Source organism: Panthera onca, chromosome F2, assembly GCF_046562875.1.
Source record: "Panthera onca isolate mPanOnc1 chromosome F2, mPanOnc1 haplotype 2, whole genome shotgun sequence".
In the NCBI taxonomy this organism is placed as follows: domain Eukaryota; kingdom Metazoa; phylum Chordata; class Mammalia; order Carnivora; family Felidae; genus Panthera; species Panthera onca.
Window position 1 is genome coordinate 753,004 of NC_138356.1, and position 18,684 is coordinate 771,687.

Sequence of the window (18,684 nt, forward strand, 5' to 3'; positions counted from 1 at the left end):
GTCACCGTTTGGTTTCGGCCCCTTTGTGGGCACCTCTCCCTTTGCTCCTCCCAGAGCCGTCTGTCTGTTTTGGCAACTGGTCTTGGTCGCCTTACCCACTCCAGACGGTCCACGTGCCAGTCACACGTCATGCGTCTATCGCAAGCATAATTCTTTTTCTCCAGAACTTTAGATTTCCTACATATAAATTATCGCATAGAAATCACGACCCGCTTGTCTTAGTATATGTGCTGCCGAAGCGAGCACACGACCCGCTTGTCTTAAACGCCTCACAAATTCAGGATGTCTTGAGATGAATGCACCATCGGCCACACAAAACACTCCTCCTCCTGCACCCCATCCACCAAACGACACAGGGGGAAGCAGAACCAGTCACACTGCCTCATCCACGCCTCCTCCTTTTTCTTGGAGGAGAACCTAGACTGGCTGCCCGTATCCATCACGTGGATTGATACTGGGCAAGCCTTTGCCCTTCCTCCAGTCTTTCTCCTCACTACAATCAGAATACTGTTTTAAAACTGCATATCTAGTGCTCGCTTCGGCAGCACATATACTAAAAAACTGCATATCTGGTCACCTCGATCCCAGGGCTTCCTGCACAAAGAAGCACGGCCTTTAAGTAGGGGCTAAAGTTCAACCGTTGCTCCACTCAAAACACCAACTGCCCCGAGCCACTTCTGGGTCTTATATGTTATTCCCTCCACCCATCTCACCTCTCAATTCCCAACTTAGCTATGACCTCCTACTCCAGGAAGCTTTCTCTGTTTCCATAAGGCTGGGTCAGGTGTCCTTCCCATGTGACTGTCCTTTGGTATTATTGTACTATAACTGCTCGTCTGTATGTCTATATTTTATTCACTTTAGTATCTCCAGCACCTAATGGTGTGCTTGGTAATGAAAAAAAAGGCAAAACTCAAATTTCAGTTCTGCTACTTTCGGAGAGTTTCAAAGAGCATGGGCAGGTAAACTGAAACGCACTGAAGGTTTTATGTGATCTTCAGACTAGAACTATTTTTCTCTCTTCATGTCCAATATTGCTGGTACTGGTACTACCTCTCTCTAGCCCTTATTTATATGGGAACATATTGTTGACAACTTCCTAAGAAAAGCCAGCGTGCCACATGGAAGGGTTTTAGCCATCTTAGTAATTCTTACACATTTCTAAGTAATGCACTTGCAGCTCACTTCCTTCCCCTCTCTCACCAGAACCCTCTCCCAGTTTGGAAAGTCTGAGCAGTAGTAGGGAGCACACATGTCTCTCCATCTGGCCCAAGCACCCTAACTTCCTGCTGAGAAGCCACATGCACTCCTCTTTAGCCATGTGCCTTAGAAGATGGCCCCAGTTGCAAGTAGAGCTAATGAAAAGAATCTTCCTTTTTTCTGCAAGGAATAGAAACTGTTTCTAATTCCAAGAAGATGTAGTAAGGAGGAAGGAAGATATGAAACATCCACAGCCATTTCCAACTACAAAGGGTAAGCCTGGGGCTGCTACACAGACCTACTACATAAGAATCTGAGAACAGGGGTGCCTGGGTGGCTCAGTCAGTTAAGCACCCAACTCTTGATTTCAGCTCTGATCATGATCTCACAGTTTGTGGGATTGAGCCCTGCATCGGACTCTGTGCTGACAGTGAGGAGCCTGCTTGGGATTAGCTCTCTCTCCTCTCTCTCTGACCCTTCCCCACTCATGCACACTCTCATCCTCCTTCCCTCCCTCTCTCTCTCTCAAAATAAACAAACTTAAAAAAAAAGAATCTGACGACAAAATCAGTATGGTAGAAGAGAGAACTGAAGGAGAGAAAGCAGGCCCTTGCTGACAATATATTTCAGAGTATCTGAAAGCCAGATCTTCTAGACTTTACTCATAGGAACTAACAGATTTCTTTTATTCACCTAGACTACTCTGGGTTGGGTTTTCTGTTATTTGAAATATACAAATCCCTATCTGATAAAATACCCATCTCAAAGAAAAACCGAGAAACTAGCACTTAAACTTACAGAAATATTAATTATTTCTACTAGAATAACATTCTTTGCTTTATAATAGCAATCTATCAATATAGGGTCATTAAAAGAGTAAGCTCCCCTAGTATATTCAAATATGATTTAAGTACATGAAAAATATGATTTAATATTTTATATACAAAAAATAAACCTAAATATATTTTATATTTTATTTTATAAATAAATAAATATCTTATTTCCATGAAATAAACCTAAATATAATTTGTAACTAACTGGCAAACATTCATTTTGTTAAACAGGATCCAATCTGATATTGGGTTTATTTTCTTTTTTTAATAACAGAAAATAATTATTTTCTAATGATTAACAAGTATGCAATAAACTTTAGAACTTTCTGGATAATTTTAAGTGTTTCTTCAAGTTTACTTTCTTTTAAAGAGAACAAAAATACTAAGTACTCAATTATCTTTGAGCTTCAGATTTTAGGGAAAAGTTTAAAAACCAGCTAATTTAAAGAAATAGAGGACTACAAATATGAGTACTCACCTGCTTTCTTGCACTTTCTACCATCTTCATTTTCATAGAAAACATACAGTTCTTAATCAGAGAACAGACCTCTTCTCCCTGTTCCTGGACTTCCATCCCGTCACTGGGATCTCCATCACCATCCATGGACATACTATGATCATCTGGAGAAAGAATAAGTTTCTCCTCGATTTTGCTGAGAAAGAAACAGCTACAAAAAACAAAGAAAAGTGAGAGTTAATGCCAGAGATTCATGAAAGAAATCTTGGACATACAGTAAGCTACCGGATGGTATTGATAGAAATTCTACAGCCATTAAATTTTTGCTCATTTTTTAGACTGTAAATGTACACTCTAGGCACCAGATTTAATATCTATTTTTAATTAACCAACTCTTTAAAAGATATTTTTCTAGATATCATTTACTGCATATACCTCCACAAAATAAAGCATTTAAACGCACAATGTTCTCTCCATGAATGGGTGACATGACTATGTTGGCTCAGAAGCCATTTCCCTTTTCATATCTTCCAATCTAAGGTCCTACCCCAAAGATGAAAATTGTAAAGCAGCAAACAGGTTATAATCACTGGGAATATGAAAAGATAATGCTATATTGCTACAGAATTATTTTTATTTGTATTGTAATTTACATATCTGACTCTGTTCCAGTGATTTCATTTTCATTATTTTCATGTTAGTAAACACTGACAAAGGCCCTTAACATATACAATCCATCCCTGATCAATATTGTGGTAGGGTCCCCTCCCTAAGGAAAAACAAACAAAAAACAAACCACAAGGCAACCTGGTTATATGCGTACATGAAAACATCTCTCACGACCTTGTAACATGAGACCACTTAATCTAATCAGACTACATGTTTGTGTTACCATATATGGGAGACAATAACTACACCACGTAGCACTCTGGCCTCAGTTCTTTGGGTAGGAACCCAACTGAGCTGTGCCAGCACGAATAAAGTTGCTTCCTGGAAAGACAAGCCTCAGGGTCACGACTCCCTGTGTGAGTCATTACTCACTCCCGTGACATTACTTGGAGGCTCATCCGGGATTTGGAGATGGTGCGTTTCCACCTCCTTTGCCACTGGGGATACGAACCTCAGAGTGCTGGGGGAGGCAGCCTCACCAGGGGCTAGCAGACCGCTAGATCCACAGGAGACTAGCTCTCCTGGTGTGTCAGGATGAGGATGCCGTGTACACCAACGGAACCTGTGAGTCCTAAGAACCAGCTCAGGGAGTGCCGCCCATCAGACTGGTAAGAACCTGGGTTCGTTCTGGCAGACCTCCACTGAGAGGCAGAAGGGGAGCCTGATCACCTCCCAGAGTTGCCCTAATCATTCCATAGGGATGAGGAACAAAGCCACAACTCTAAGGTGCTGAATGTAGGGTGGTGGGTTGGAGTTGCTGTGTGACTGTATGTGGGGACTTGTCTCTCATTCATTTCCTGGGTCAATGACTATGATAATTAGAGCCAACTGTCTCTGGTTATTCTACCTCAGAACAGGGACTTTAAGGAATATTCCCAAAGAGCTGCTGAAACTCCCTTTGTTTTGGAGAAATTCCTTGTCTCCTCCAAACTGACATGGACTGCCTAATTCCACTAGTGGAAAAGAGAACAAAAGAAACCTGGAGTCTGCTCCTTTGTCCGAGCTGACAAGATTTAAAACGGAATTCTCTTTCTCTTCCTTCTGCTGGCACCTCGTCTCTTCTGCCTTTCCTTACCAACCCCCCCCCCCCCCCGCCCCCTCCAATTTCTGCGCCACCTAGGGTGAGGCCTACATAATTGGCTCCTCCTCCCACTCTAGAGATAGAAGTTGTGGAGCAAAGACCACCCATTTCAGATTTCCCCACCAGTTCTCTAGGTAAAAATTAACCATGGGGAACAAACTGTCTTACATGGACCCAAGTAAAACGTATTCAGTGTTTATGCTAATTTAAGTTTATTGGTTTCAGACAATTTTAGCAACATTAATTTAAAAAAAATTTTTTTCTACCTAGATTTGCTGAAGGTCAAATAAGCTCGTTATCTCTGTTCCAATTTATCAGCTAAAGAATGACTTAAAGTAATGGTTAACTTTACCTGTCTCATAGTTTTCATAGGTAATTGTTAAGATAGCTTTCAAAGTCTTTAGTAACCTAAAATGTTAAAGTTTTTGCTTGCATGATAAATTAGGATTACATTCACTGGATATCATGCGAGATAAGAGACTAAAGCACTAATTACCAGATGTAGGTTTGTGGTTCTGACTTGTTGCAGAGAAACCAAGGATATTTAGATCTCTTGGAAAATATGCCTCATGCTTAACTGATTCATAAGTTTGCCATCTAAGAAATTCTAATGTAACTGTTATAAAAATTATACCCAATACAACTGCCAGAGCTCTTAACTTACTAGCCACGCAGCAAACCAAAATGCGCAAAGCTATCTATCAAAATCTCTTGGCCTTAGATTATCTGCTTGCTTCTGAGAAAAGAGTATAGAAAGTTTAACCTGAGCAACTACTGCCTACAGATAGATAATGAGTAAAAAGTCATAGAGAAGATCACAAATCAAATAAAAAGGATTGCTCATGTCCCCATCCAGACCTAGAACGGTTAAAACCCCGGGGAGTTATTTGGAGGATGATTTTCAACTTCTGGGGGATTCAAAACTCTCATAAAAATTATCTTCCTAATTCTGGGAGGTTACTTAATCCTACCCTGCCTAGCTCCCCTGGTTACATGGTCTGTCTCCAGTCTCATTGAGGCCATGATTGAAACAAAAAAGATAGCCACTCATGTAATGATGTTATGAAAATATAAACCTCTAAACAAAGATGATACTCTTTGACCCAAAATAATAGAGGGGTCCAAGCATCAGAGGTGGGAATGTGATAGGGTCCCCTCCCTAAGGGAAAAAAAACAAAAACCAGGGGCGCCTGGGTGGCTCAGTCAGTTAAGCGTCTGACTTCAGCTCAGGTCACGATCTCATGGTTCATGAGTCCAAGCCCCGTGTCGGGCTCTTTGCTGACAGCTCAGAGCCGGGAGCCTGCTTTGGATTCTGTGTCTCCCATTCTCTCTGCTCCTCCCCCACTTGCACTCTGTCTCTCTCTCTCTCAAAAATTAATAAACATTAAAAAAAATAATAAAAACAAAAAACCACAAGGCAACCTGGTTATATGCGTGCATGACAGCATCCCTCATGACCTTGTAACATGAGACCACTTAATCAGATTGCATGTTTGTGTGTTACCATATACGGGAGACAAAGAAGTAGAAAATACATAAAAAACTACACTATGTGGCACTCGGGGCTCAGTTCTTTGGGTAGGAACCAAACTGAGCAGTGCTGGCAGAAATAAAGTTGCTTCCTGGAAAGAAAAGCCTCAGTGTCACGACTCTGTGAGAATCCTGCTACAATATCAATTAAGTTTTTGTTCATCTAGCAATTAATATCAATTTTCTTTTTTTTTTTCCTTAATGGTTATTTATTTTTGGGAGAGAGACAGAGCACTAGTGGGGGAGGGGCAGAGAGAGAGGGAGACACAGGATAATCTAAAGCAGGCTCCAGGCTCTGAGACGTCAGCACAGAGCCCGACACAGGGCTTGAATTTAGGAACTGCAAGATCATGACCTGAGCCAGAGCTGGATGTCTAAACGACTGAGCCACCTAGGCACCCCTAATTTCAATTTTCTTAGAAACACTGTAGCCAGAGAGATTAGCACGTCCCACACATCTTTCGTTTTGTTGTTGTTATTCCCAAGGTACAGGTCTTTCTAGTCATCTGCTTCTGCATTCCTGGCTCCCTACCTAATCTACAAGGGTCCCTGCCCTCCCAAGAGCTGCTACAGTTTAAAAAAAAATTTTTAATTAAAAAAATTTTTTTTAATTTATTTTTGAGAGACAGAATGCAAGCGGGGGAGGGGCAGAGAGAGAGAGGGAGACACAGCATCTGAAGCAGGCTCCAGGCTCTGAGCTGTCAGCACAGAGCCTGATGTGGGGCTCTAACTCATGACCTGCAAGATCATGACCTGAGCTGGAGTCGGATGCTTAACTGACTGAGCCACCCAGGCTCCCCTAGTTGCTACTGCTTTTTAAGCTTTCACTGGTTTTAGTTGAAAGAATAAACAAGCAAAAGTTGTGTAAGTAAAAGTTGATAAACATTTGAGGAAATAATTTATGAATGAAACATGAATGTTACACTATCAGAATGAGTCAAGTGCTCTGGGCTCTCAGAAATGGAGGAGTGAGGTGGCAAAAAGGGGAGGTGGATACGTTTTCACAAAGTGAGATGGACTTTTTCCTGGGCTTTGAAAAATAGCCAGGTATTTTTCGATTTCGATTTCAGGTATTAGAGGAGGTAAGGAAGTTCCGATAGAGGAAACAAATTAAAAAAGGCAGACAAATGCTGTGGTGTATGACATGTTGTTCTATCAGACTGGGGAGGATGGAACCAGGGAGAGAACCATCTTTCCACAAGTAACAAGAGTCCCCCTCTTATATGGCAATGTAAACATCTTACAGACCACCTTTCTGCTGATAATTAAAGCTCTAGATAAAATACCAAATACAACCACCTGAAGTCACGGAAAGTAAATACAGCGTGGGCAGGGAAGTCAAAGCTAGGAGAAGGTGCTGCCATTTGGATGAGTTTCTGGTTTTCTCTTTCTTTTTCCGGTTTTGCCTTGAGGATAACCTTAGCTGCTGAGGGTTATGGTAGCCTGAGTGACTAAGATTCTGACAGGAGCCCTGCTGTATTGTGCCCAGAGAAACCTAGAAGGGAGCCTAGGCAGACCAAAGGCTGCAGTGAGAATCCTCTAATTCTGTATATGAAGCCGTACAAGTTTCAGCCTGCCTCCTGAAGTATGCATGTTCAACACTGACTGGAGACAGTGAAGAAAAGACTTGAGTACTCAACTGAGATGTGAATCAAGAAGGCAAGACAGAGTCCACTGGCCAAATCTAACTGCACTGATAGCTCGCTAAAGCAGTTATTCCTGGGAATTATAAAAGGGATTAGAGTATACACAAGATAATATTAACAATTTCTAGATCCGAAATTAGTTGCTATACAAAGAACCAGGAAAATGTATCCATTGTCAGTGAAAAAGACAGACAACAGATGTCAACTCTGAGATGACCCATACGCTGGAATGATCAAGCAGCTATTTTAATGATGCTCCAAGAGAGCAAAACAAAACCATGAATAATGAAAAGGCAGCTATCTCAGTAGAAAGTATGAAAAAAAGACAAATGTAAATTTTACAACCCAAAAATCCACTAATTAATAAAAGATTCACTACACTGACTTAGAGAGGAATTAAGAAAATACAGGAAAATGACAGTGACTTTGAAAACAGTTCAACAGAAATGATTTAATCTGAAGAATAAAGAGAAAAAAGATTGAATAAAAAATGAATGGAGCTTCAGGGACATGTGGGACAATGTCAAAAAGTATAATATATGTGTAATGGGCACCCTACAAAGACAGAAAAATTATAGCAGAAGTATTTGAAGAAACAATAACCAAAAAGCCCCCACATTTAGTGACAAAAATGTAGATTTGAGTAGCTCAGTGACCCTTAAGTAGGTAACTTCAAAGGAAACTACACCTAAACATATCATAATCAAACTGTTGATTACCAATGATAATGGACAAAAATCTTGAAACCAGTCAAAAAGTATGATAGATTAAACACAGGGGAACAACAATTTGATTAATCATGACTTTCTTTTCAGAAACATGAAGGCCAAATGATACTGCTGAGGAGGAAGGAGGGATCCACCCAGAATTTCATATCCACAGAAAATAAAAAAAGTGAAATAAAGGTATCCTCAGATAGAGGAAAACAATAAAAGGAAAATAATAAAGCTAAATGAATGACAATAAAGATATGGAGATCTATGAAGCATCAGGAAAAGAATTCAAAATACTTTTATAGAAATTTAGTGAGCCAGAAGAACACAGACACAGACAATTAAACGAAATTAGGAAAACAAATGTATGAATAAGAAGTTCAACAACGACAAAAAAATAGAAACCATAAAACAAAACAAAAAACCAGTAATCCTAGAACTGAAGAATTCTATGACTGAATTGAAGAATTCAATAGAAATCTTCAAAAGCAGACTCAACTGGGCAGAAGAAATAATCAGTGAAATGATCCAGTGAGAGGACCAAAAATAAATGAATAAATAATAAATAAATAAAAATAAGTAAAAATAAAATAAAATAAAATAAAAAACAGAATGAGTGAAGAGAGTCTATGGGACAACATAAATGAAACAATAATACCCACTACGGGAATCCTAGGAGAAAAGGGACATAAAGTATATTTAAAATAAAAATGGCTGAAAACTTCTCAAAACTGGGCAGAGAAATGGATTTCCAGATTAATGAGGCCCAAAGAACCCTAAACAGGTTGAATCCAAACCAAGCCACACAAGACACATTATAATTCAATTGTCAAAAGTCAATGAAAGCAACAAGAGAAAAGTGACACATCACATACAAAGTAACCTCCATAAGACTAGAGGTGGAGTTCTCAAAATAAACTTTTCAGGCCAGAAGAGAATGAGATGATATATTCAAAATAGTGAAAGAAAAACATATCAGGGCACCTGGGTGGCTCAGCTGGTTAAGTGTCTGACTTTGGCTCATGTCATGATCTTGCGGTTTATGAGCTCAAGCCCCAGTTGGGCTCTGTGCTGTCAGCTCAGAGCCTGGAGTCTGCTTCGAATTCTATGTCTCCCCCTCTCTCTGCCCCTCCCTGCTCACACTCTGTCTCTCTCTTTCTCTCTCTCAAAAATGAATAAACATTTTTAAAAAATTTAAAAAGCAAAGAAACAAAAACTGTCACCAAAGATTACTATACCTGGCAAAACTGTCCTTCAGAAATAAAGACTTCCTGAACCATCAAAAGTTAAGGGAGTTCATCACCACTAGATCTTGCTTATAAGAAATGATAAAGGGAGTTTTCAAGCAGCAATAAACCACTGCTAATTAATATGAGAACATATGAAGTTAGTACAAAGCTCACTGTTAATGGTAAATATGTAGCCCAAGTCAGTTTCTCTAATATGGTAATGACAGTGCATAATTCACTATTAATGCTAGTTTAAAAGTTAAAAAACAAATGTATTAAGAATAACCTTGACTACAAGAATCTGCTATTAGATACACAACATAAAAAACAATAAATTGTAACATCAGCAATCTAATATGTGAGGGGCATGGGGAAGTAAAAGCATAAAGTTTAAAAATGCTATTGCAGTAAAGCTGTTATCAGCTTATACTAAGGTGTTATAAGCTATTTTATGTAAGCCTCATAGTAACCACAAAGGAAAGGCCTTAGTAAGTACATAAAAGATCATGATAAAGAAGTCAAAGTATACCAGTACAAACAGTCATCAAATCAGAAAAGACAGCAAGAAGCAAGGAACAATAGATCTACAAAACTGCCAGACAACAAAATGGCAAAAATAAGTCCTTACCTATCAATAATTGCTTTAAATGTAAATGGATAAAATTCTCCAATCAAAAGACAGAACAGCTGAATGGATAAAATAAACAAAAATCCAATATGTGACTAAGAGACTTACATTAGCTTTAAAGACAACACTGAGAACGGCTAACATTAACAACTCAAGCAACAACAGATGTTGGCGAGGATGTGGAGAAAAAGGATCTCTTCTGCGCTGCTGGTGGCAATGCAGACTGGTGCAGCCACTCTGGAAAACAGTATGGAGGTTCCTCAAAAAATTAAAAATAGAACTACCCTACAACCCAGCAATTGCACTACTAGGTATTGATCCAAGGGATACAGGTATGCTGTTTCAAAGGGGCACATGCACCCCAATGTTTATAGCAGCTCTGTCAACATTAGCCAAAGTATGGAAAGAGCCCAAATGTCCATCGATAGATGAATGGATAAAGAAGATGTGGTCTCTATATACAATGGAGTGTTACTCGGTAATCAAAAAGAATAAAATCTTGCTATATGCAACTATGTGGATGGAATTAGAGGGTATTATGCTAAGCGAAATTACTCAGTGAGAGAAAGACAAATATCATATGACTTCACTCATATGAGGAATTTAAGATACAAAACAGATGAACATAAGGGAAGGAAAGCAAAAACAATATAAAAACAGGGAGGGGGACAAAACGTAAGAGACTCTTAAATATAGAAAACAAACAGAGGGTTACTAGAGGGGTTATGGAAGGGAGGGATGGGCTAAATGGGAAAGGGGCATTAAGGAATCTACTCCTGAAATCATTGTTCCACTGTATGGTAACTAACTTGGATGTAAGTTTAAAAAAAGGTTAATTAATTAATTAAAAAAAAATAAAGACAACACTGACTGAGAGTGAGGGCATGGAAAAAGATTTCAAGCAAATGGTAGCAATAAACAAACAAACAAATAATAAATAAATAAATAAATAAATAATAAAAATACACCTTAAGCTAAAAATGGTAAAAAGGTCATTATATAATGATAAAGTGGTCAATCCTATAAGAAGATGTAATAATTATAAATATTTATGCACCTAACATTGAAGCATCTAAATATATAAAGCAAATACTAAATGGAAAAATCAGACAGCAAGACAATAATAGTTGGAGACTTTAATGTCTCACTTTCAAAAATGGGCAGATCATCCAGACAGAGAATCAATAAGTAACCAGCGGATGTGAACAAAACTGTAGACTACATACCTAAGGCACATGATCAAACAGATGCAGGAAAAAGCATTTGACAAAATTCAACACCCATGCATGCTAAAACAAAACAAAACTTTCAGAAAATATGAACAGCAAATAATTGGAAGGGTACTGAAAAACATAAAATACCTAGGAATGAATGTAACAAGACACCCAACACATCCATAAAAAAAAAAAAAAAGTCATTGCAATTAAAGAAGTAAAACTTTCACTATTTGCAGAAGACATGACACATATATAGAAAACCATAAAGATGTCATCAAAAAAACCCTCTCAGCAGTATTAAAAAAATTCAGTAAAGCTGTAGGAAACAAAATTAATATACAGAAACCTGTTGTGTTTCTATACACTAATAATGAAGTAGTAGAAAGAGAAGTTACAGAAACAATCCTGTTTACAATTGCATCAAAAGGAGTAAAATACCTAGGAATAAACTTAACCAAAACAGTGAAAGATCTTTACTCGGAAAACTGTAAAACACTGATTAAAAAAAATGAATATGACACAAACTAATGGAAGATATTCCATGTTCATGGATTAGAAGAAACAAAATTGCTATAATCCCTATACTACCCAAAGCAATCTACAGATTTAATGCAATTCCTATCTAAATACCAACATGTTTCACAGAACTAGGAAAATAACACTAAAATATGTTGTAGAACCACAAAAGACCCCAAATATTCAAAACCTTGAGAAAGAACAAAGGTGGAGTTATCACAATCCCAGATTTCAAGCCATACTACAAAGCTGTAGTAATCAAAGCAATATCATACTGACACAAAAACAGACACACAGATCAATGGAACAGAACAGTAAGTCCAGAAATAAACTCACACTTATCATATGGTCAATTAGCCTATGACAAAGGAGGCAAGAATATACAATGGGTTAAAGACAGTCTCTTCAACAAATGGTGCTGAGAAAACTGGTCAGCTACATGCAAAAGAATGAAACTGGACCACTTTCTAATACCATACACAAAAATCAACTCAAAATGGATTAAAGACCTAAATGTGAGACCTGAAACCATAAAACTCCCAGAAGAAAACATAGGCAGTAATATCTCCTACAACAGCCACAGAAACATTTTTCTAGATATGTCTCCTCTGGCAAGGGAAACAAAAGAAAAAATAAACTGCTGGAACTACACCAAAATAAAAAGGTTTCGCACAGCAAAGGAAACAATCAATAAAACTAAGAGGCAACCTACTGAATGGGAGAATATGTTTGCAAATGATATATCCAATAAGGAGTTAATACTCAAAATATGTAAGAGCTTATACAATTCAACACCAAAACAGCAAATGATCTGATTTTTAAAATGGGAGTAGGACCTGAATAGACATTTTTCCAAAGAAGACACACAGATGGCCAACATAGGAAAAGATACTCAACATCACTCATCATCAGGGAAATGCAAATCAAAACCACGAGAGGGGTACCTGAGTGGCTCACTCAGTTAAGCATCTGACTTCGGCTCAGGTCATGATCTCACAGCTCATGAGTTTGAGCTCTGCGTCAGGCTCTGGGCTGACAGCTTGGAGCCTGGAGCCTGCTTTGGATTCCGTGTCTCCCTCTCTCTGTGCCTCCCCTGCTCACGCTTTCTCTCTCTCTCTCTCTCTCTCAAAAGTAAACATTAAAAAAAAAAACCACAATGAGATATTACCTTATACCTGTTAGAATGGCTAAAATAAAAAAGACAAGAAATAACAAGCATTGGTGATAATGTGGAGAAAAAGAAACCCTCATGTATTGTTGGTGGGAATGTAAATTGGTGTAGTCACTGTGGAAAACAGTATGGAGGTTCCTCAAAAAATTAAAAATACAGCTTCCATGTGATCCAGCAACTTCACTACTGGGTATCTATCTGAAGAAAATGAAAACACTAATTTGAAAAGATATATGCACCTCTATGTTTACTGTAGCATTATTTATAATAGCCAAGCTATGGAAGCAACCCAAGTGTCCACTGATAGATGAATGGATAAAGATGTGGTGTGCATGTGTGTGTGTGTGTGTGCGCGCACACGCACACACATATACACACAATGGAATGAATATTATTCAGCCATAAAAAAGAATGAGATCTTGCCATTTGCAACAAAAGGGATGGACCTAGAGAGTATAATGCTAAGTGAAATAAACAGAGAAAGACAAATACCATATGATTTTACTCATATGTGGAATTTAAAGAACAAAACAAATGAACAAAGGAAAAACCAGACCAAAAATAGACTCTTTTTTTTAAAAAAAAAATTTTTTTTTAATGTTTATTTATTTTTGAGACAGAGAGAGACAGAGCATGAGCAGGGGAGGGGCAGAGAGAAAGGGAGATACAGAATCTGAAACAGGCTCCAGGCTCCGAGCCGTCAGCACAGAGCCCGACGCGGGGCTCGAACTCACGAACTGTGAGATCATGACCTGAGCCGAAGTCGGACGCTTAACCGACTGAGCCACCCAGGCGCCCCAAAAACAGACTCTTAAATACAGAGAACAAACTGGTGGTTGCCAAAGGGGAGGCAGGTGGGGGCATGAGTGAAACAGATAAAGGGAATTTAAAAGTACACTTATCATGATGGGCACACACACAAAAAAAAAAAAAAAAAAAAAAAAGAAAGAAAAAGAGAAAGAAAAGAAACCTAAATAAATAAACCTAGATAAATGGAAGAACTATATACATATTGGAGAACTCTATATTGTCCAGATGGCAACTCCCAAACTTGCTCTATAGTGAAAATAAAATCCCAGACTCTGAGTTTTTGTTTTTGGCAGCAATGGACAAGCAGAGGGGCACCTGAGTGGCTCAGTAGGTTAAGTGTCTGACTCTTCATTTCGGCTCAGGTCATGATCTCATGGTTCATGAGTTTGAGCCCTGCACTGAGCTCTGCGCTGACAGCATGGAGCTTGCTTTGGATCCTGTCTCTCCCCGTCTCTGTTCCTCTACTGTGCATGCGTGCTTTTGTTCTCTCTCAAAATAAATAAATAAAATTGACAAGCAGATTCTAAAAATGTACATATAAATACAAATAACCTAAAATAGACAAAGCAATTTTCATAAAGAAAAAATTGGAGTACACATCCTATCTGATTCAAGACTATTTTAAAGCAACAGTAATGAGGACAGTTTGATACATGAAAAAAAAAAAATGTATGTATATATAAATAAGGAATAGCACAGAGCATTCAAAACCAGACCCACACATATATGGTCACTGATTTTCAAAAAAGGTGCCAAGGCAATTCAATTATGAAAAGACTTTTGAACAAATGGGACTAAACAACCAGACAGCCATACAAAAAAAGCCATCAGAATATGTACCCCCACATCATACCATCTACAAATATTATCTTCCTTTAGATCATAGACCTAATGTAAGAACTAAGACTATAACATTGCTAGAAAAAATGCAGAATAATTTTGCAAGATGTGCCTGTACTGTCAGTTTGAAGGGGCTCCGGCTGGGCAAATCTGAGACAATTTGAACATGAGACAAATAAGAACAGCAACAGATTACATTCCATTAAATAAAACTGGAATACATGATTCTGTATTGATAACTAAAATTCAAGTAAATGAATAAACAAATAGATGGAGAAGGGAAGGCTCTTCCTTACACTAAGATGTATTCTGATAGAATATGGAACAAGGGCTGGAGTTAGAAAATCATCACCTTGCAACTATCATTGTTAAGACTGGTTTGGGCTAAAAGTCATCCACAGATACAAAATACAGAGGGCTAAGTCTTAGGAGAAGCAGGATATATGCATGTTTCAAAGCTTCTCCCACCCTTTTTATTAGTGGCAAAGAAAAAAAAAAAACAGGCTTAAAACAAAAACAGGCATTATACACTGAACACCAGATAATATTTTTTCTGAGTTCTCATTTTTTATTATGTATGTATGTACGTATGTATGTATTTTAAGTCTGTATTTAATTCCAGTTAGTTAACATACGGTGTTATGTTAGTGTCAGGTGCACAATATAGTGATTCAACACCTCCATACAACACCCCATGCTCATCAAGCCAGGTGCCCTCCTCAATCCCCATCACCTATTTCACCCATGCCCTGCTCCCCCCACCACCCCCTCTGGTAATTCAGTTTGTTCTCAATAGTTAAGAGTCTGTTTGAGAGGTTTGCCTCTTTTTTTTCCCCTTTGATCATTTGTTTTGTTTCTTAAATTTCATGTATGAGTGAAATCATTTGTATTTGTATTTCTCTGACTGACTTCTTTAGCTTAGCATAATAATACCCTCTAGCTCCATCCATATTGTTGCAAATTTCATTCTTATTATGGCTGAGTCTATTGTGTATATATATACCACATCTTCTTTATCCATTCATCAGTTGATGGATACTTGAGCTGTTTCCATAATTTGGCTATTATTGATAGTGCTGCTATAAACACTGAGGTGCATGTGCCCCATCGAATCACTATTTTTGTATCCTTTTGGTAAATACTAGCAGTGCAACTGCTGGGTTGTAGGACAGTTCTATTTTTATTATTTAATTAATTTATTAAATAATTTTTTTAATGTTTTATTTTTGAGAGAGAGAGAGACAGAGAGACACAGCATGAGCGGGATGGGACAGAGAGTGAGGGAGACACAGAATATGAAACAGGCTCCAGGCTCTTGAGTTGTCAGTACAGAGCTCGCTGGGGGACTTGAACCCATGAACCATGAGATCATGACCTGAGCCGAAGTTGGACACTCAACCAACTGAGCCACCCAGGTGCCCCTATTTTTAACTTTTTTAGGAACCTTCATACTGCCTTCCAGAGTGGCTGCACCAGTTTGCAGTGTATTACCTACAGTGTAATAGAGTTCCCCTTTCTCCACATCCTCACTAGCCCCTGTTGTTTCTTGCGTTGTTGACTTTAACATTCTGACAAGTGTGAGGTAGGATCTCACTGTAGTTTTGATTTGTATTTTCCTGATGATCACTAACATTGAGCATCTTTTCGTGTGAAAGACCAGACAATATTTTAACCAGGCAATCAAAATTACTATTACCAGTAAAAAGCACATGTACATCCTGCTTCTAGATGTAATACCCTGAAAATATTTCACTTAAGTAGTATGTTAACTATGGATGTACCACCTGAACCTAACCGTGAGAATATACAAACGCAACCTGAGGAACATTTCTCTAAAACGTCAATGTCATAAAAGATGGCTAGGAAAGTGTCCCAGATTAAGAGGCCAGAAAGACATATCGATTAAATGCAATATGAGATTATGGGCTGGATATCATCTTAGAAGGGGAGAAAATGCTTTAAAGGACACTAATGGGACAACTGACAAAACTGAAATTGGGGCTGTATTAAAAAGGAAAACAGTGAAGTTATTATTGTACTGGTGTTATATAAAACAATACTCTCTTAGGAAATGCACACTGATAAAGAGACACATATATGTACCTTAACTTCAAATGGTTCAGAACATAATTATGTATGTGTCAGGAGAGAAAATAAAAAGCTAATGTGGCTACATGTTAAAAATGTTTGAAAACATTGGACTGCGTAAAAAGTACGCCGTTCATGGGAGTTCTACTTTTCTTTCAACTTTTCTACAGATAAGAACTTACCTCAAAATAAAGAGTAAAAAAAAAGAAGTACAAAAAATAAAAAGCAAAAACCAAACCAAACCAAACCAAACCAAACACCTGTAGTAGCAGAGGAAATAGGATATAATGGCAAGAACACCACACGGGGCCACAGTCCTTGAGTCCCACTTCCTGTGCATACTTGCACAAAATAATTCACGACCTCTCTGATTCTGGTGCCTTATCTCTGAAATACATGGCTAGTATCTGCCTCAGGGATTACCTGGGTTTCCACAGGGCAAGGAAAAGCTGAGCGTATGAAAATGATCTCAAATCTGGTAAAGTGATACATACAGTTATGAAATAAGAGTCAGGAGGTAGGAGGCACGAGTGTCAAAAATCCAAATTATAATAGAATAGTAACAAATCACGAAGCAGTGTTTTCTTTGCTGCCATTTCAGTTGCTAACATTTGGCCCTGAGACAGAAGCAGGTGGACCACTGCCCCCGCTGCTCCCCTGCTTTCTCTCACTGCCAACAGTGTGTTCACAATCAACCTCCCAGCACACGATGAATTCAATGTCAGTGGGCAGCAATTCCCTGGCAGGGGATAAGCTGGGACAAAGGACACACTGCTGACATGGAGAGCTGTATGAGAACAATTTACACGAGAAATCAGCAAGATGAGCCTGATCTATACACACTAGGCTCACACCCCACATTTTCCTAAACACCCATTTTGGAGACAAACCATTCTGGCAATTTCGTAAAAATCCACATTCAGTTCAAAAAGATCACATCTTGGGGCGCCTGGGTGGCTCAGTGGGTTAAGCGTTCGACTTCGGCTCAGGTCATGATCTCATGGTTTGTGGGTTCGAGCCCCGCATCAGGCTCTGTGCTGACAGCTCAGGGCCTGGAGCCTGCGTCAGACACTCTGTCTCCCTTTCTCTCTGCCCTCCCCCACTCACACTCTGTCTCTCTCTCAAAAATAAATAAACATTAAAAAAAAAAAAAGAGATCACATCTTACCGATTTGTGATGATGTCATCCCAGATGTTCATTGGATCCATTGTAGCATCAGGGTATCTGTTTGTCCAGGTTTTTAGAAGTCTCCTAAGGGGAGCTTGAGATGATAAATTACCTAAAAATATTAGAAGATGGCTATATCCACAGCTCAATGATAAGAGCAACTTACAAAGTAGGGCTGCCATTAGTAAATAAAAACTTAATTCAAATTTCTTGACCAAATTAAACATTTTTGTTTTGTCTTTCACAACAGGAATACAAAGTTACCATAGTAAACCTAATATAGGTTGCCATTACAACTCAATTTCTTAAGACACAGAGTAAAAATGGGGAAATAAACATACACAACTTTTACATTTAGCACAGATCCACAGTCTTTCATCTACAATTCCAAAATCTATAAAGGATCGAAACCTGAAAACCTTTCATAGGGCTGCAGCCAATTTTCTTGTTGGCAAAATCTGATCTGAATCAGCATAGGGATACTTATATTATAGTCTTAGTTTACGCAATTTTTGTGAATTTTCATCACTTAAGCCGGAGACGCATCATTGTGTTGAATGACGAAATACTGCCTCCGACCTTGGTACCTGTACAAGGTTACATGGTAATAATAGTAACCAAAGCAATCGGGACTCAAGAGATTCATGACAACCCTCAGGAAATTTAAATTTCACACTGATAATGCTTAAAGCTTTAGTTTCTTTCTGTCGGTGGGAAAGTAGTGGTTAAGAGCATAAGCTTAAATCAGACAGTCCTGGGTTCAAAATCTGAGTCTTTCACATATTAGCTTAGGTAAGTTATTTATAAAATGAAAAAGCAAGGAATCTACCTCTCATAAGGCTGTCATAAAAACTATGCATTATAGAAAAAAAAAAAGATTAACATACG

General features: G+C 38.4%; 1 protein-coding gene across 2 annotated transcripts in view; it reads right to left on the minus strand.

The window, feature by feature from the left end:
* PRKDC (protein kinase, DNA-activated, catalytic subunit) overlaps nt 1-18,684 on the minus strand; it is a 214,317-nt gene that overhangs the window by 36,378 nt on the left and 159,255 nt on the right. For both annotated transcript variants that reach the window (XM_078441702.2, XM_078441703.2), the window contains 2 exons: nt 17,797-17,908; nt 2,512-2,701 (listed from right to left, as the gene is read on the minus strand). In XM_078441702.2, the coding sequence (XP_078297828.2) occupies nt 2,512-2,701; nt 17,797-17,908 (302 nt within the window). The remainder of the gene's footprint in view (nt 1-2,511; nt 2,702-17,796; nt 17,909-18,684) is intronic.